The 2,329-nt window shown below is 38.7% G+C and overlaps 1 protein-coding gene across 1 annotated transcript; it reads left to right on the top strand.

Moving 5' to 3' along the window:
* Positions 1–1,195: 1,195 nt before the first annotated feature.
* Positions 1,196–1,894, top strand: LOC121777853 (berberine bridge enzyme-like 15). The gene has a single exon (XM_042175202.1). It carries the CDS (start codon positions 1,196–1,198, stop codon positions 1,892–1,894), a length of 699 nt encoding a protein of 232 aa, XP_042031136.1.
* Positions 1,895–2,329: the final 435 nt, after the last annotated feature.

The raw sequence follows: 2,329 nt of genomic DNA, 5'->3' as shown, positions 1-2,329 counted from the left end.
TTCCGTTTGCAATACTAGAAAAAAAAAATTGATCACTGTAACAAAATATGTAAGTTTGCTTTAGTCACAACTTTCGATCCAAATGTGAATGTAAATTCTTTTACAAGTTTACTTGCATTTTCTTTCATGAAATGCTTCTATACAGGGGTTATAATTAATACTATAGATATTATATGTGTGTCATTAAATGTCTCATTTTCATTTTTTAGTCGTCTGCTTATAAATATCTCATTTCACTTTTATTATATTTAGCAAGTGGACCTCATATTTCACTACCTCACTTCACCAACATTTTATTGTAAAATCAATATATAAAAGTATGACCATATTTCACTAATTTTTTCTACCACTTTCTTTTATAAAATCAAACACTATATATGTCCACAAAAAATAGACAAGTTTTACCATTTCGGGCCGTTCACCAAAATTATACTAATGCTATGTAGCAGACGATAGCGACTATGCTGAAAACAACGATTGTGACAGAATGACTTGAAATTTGCACCGTGCGAATTTCAAGTTTCAAGTCTCCGTGCGAATTTCAAGTCATTCCAACAAATTCGACGTTTTTGGCATTATCGGTGTAAACTACATCAATAGTTCACGAGAAAATTTAATTTTAATATATTACAAAATGAAATTATAGAATAATGTTGAGTCATTAACATAAAACTAAATGTGAGTCATTATAAATTTATAAGCTGATGCATTCTATGTTCCCACTTATGTCTTCTCTCTCTCTTCGCACATCAGATCAGCCCCCTCAATGATGAAGATTCCAAACATATCCAAATTTCTTTTTTCTCATCTCCTTGTGTTTACAAGCATCTTCTGCTGCGGATAAGCACTAAGATTTTGTTGAATGTCTAACCCAAAAATTCAACGACTATTCTTCGATTTCAAGCAATGTTTACACCCCTTCGAACTCATCCTACTCTTCCATCCTCCGATCATCCATCCAAAGCTTAAGATTCATCTCCGATTCCACTCCGAAACCGGCCGTCATCGTTCGACCAGAGCACGAATCTCAAATCCCTCCCGTCATCCACTGCGCCAAAGTCGGGGGCCTTCAAATCAGAACCCGAAGCGGAGGCCATGACTACGAGGGACTATCGGACGTCGCAAAAGTCCCGTTCGTGATCCTTGATTTGATAAATCTCGAGGAAATCACAGTCGACGCTGCGGAGAAGACTGCATGGGTCGGAGCAGGCGCAACCATTGGTTCTCTATATTACAGGATCGCCAAGAAAAGCCCGGTTCTAGGGTTTCCGGCCGGAGTATGCCCGACTGTTTGCGTTGGAATGGCGGCCACTTTAGCAGCGGCGGCTATGGCATACTACTGAGAAAATACGGCCTGGCCGCAGACCAAGTCATCGATGCTAGAATAGTGGACGTCAACAGCAGAATCCTAGACATGAAATCAATGGGCGAGGATCTGTTCTGGGCCATCAGAGGCGGCGGGGGCTCCAGTTTCAGTGTGATCACTACCTGGAAGGTACAACTTGTGGATGTTCCGGAAACCGTCACTGTTTTCAATGCCGGCAGGACTCTGGAGCAAAACATTACCCAATTAATTAACAAATGGCAATCCATCGCGCCCGAATTCGTCGATGATTTGTTCGTGAGAGTCATCCTAGTACCGGAGAATCTTAGCTCCAACGTAGAAGGATGGAACAAAACGATTCGAGCTATATTCAACTCACTATTCCTTGGAAAAATCGACTTATTGCTTCCGTTGATGCAGAAGAGCTTCCCCGAGTTAGGGTTAATGAGAGAAGACTACAGAGAGATGAGCTGGATCGAATCCGTCGTATTCCTCACGGGTTTCCCCATCGATGCACGTGAAATGCTGCTCAACAGAACTCAATCTGCGGTCGTTGTAGTATATGGTTGAAAGAGAACTTTTATTATAGTGTAATTTTGCACATTTCTTAGTTCTTCCGTTTTGTATTGCTTCGTTGTAGTAAATGGTTGAAAGAGAATCATACAATATCACCTTTCACAGTCATCTCTTTGCTAATTGCTCTCGTGCTTACATTAGTGATACAAGTACAACAACTTCTGAGTCAGATGTAAATTTAAGGATAAATGTTCAATTTTGTCTTCTCGTTTTAATGTTTCACAAAAATGTCACAATCTTATGGTAATTGCAAAACTAACTCGATGTTTTACGTTCTAGAAGTATCTCAGTTCCAGTGACAATTTATTCTGCAAAATCAGGAAATTTTAAAGCCAAAATCAAAACTATGACAATATTAAACGTTTTAATTTTCAAATTAAAATTGCAACCAAGTGTAACAAATTAACAAAAAAAAGAACAAAGTGTCAT

The sequence above is a fragment of the Salvia splendens genome, chromosome 18 (assembly GCF_004379255.2).
Source record: "Salvia splendens isolate huo1 chromosome 18, SspV2, whole genome shotgun sequence".
Lineage (NCBI taxonomy): Eukaryota > Viridiplantae > Streptophyta > Magnoliopsida > Lamiales > Lamiaceae > Salvia > Salvia splendens.
This window is presented reverse-complemented; position numbering and strand designations above follow the sequence as displayed.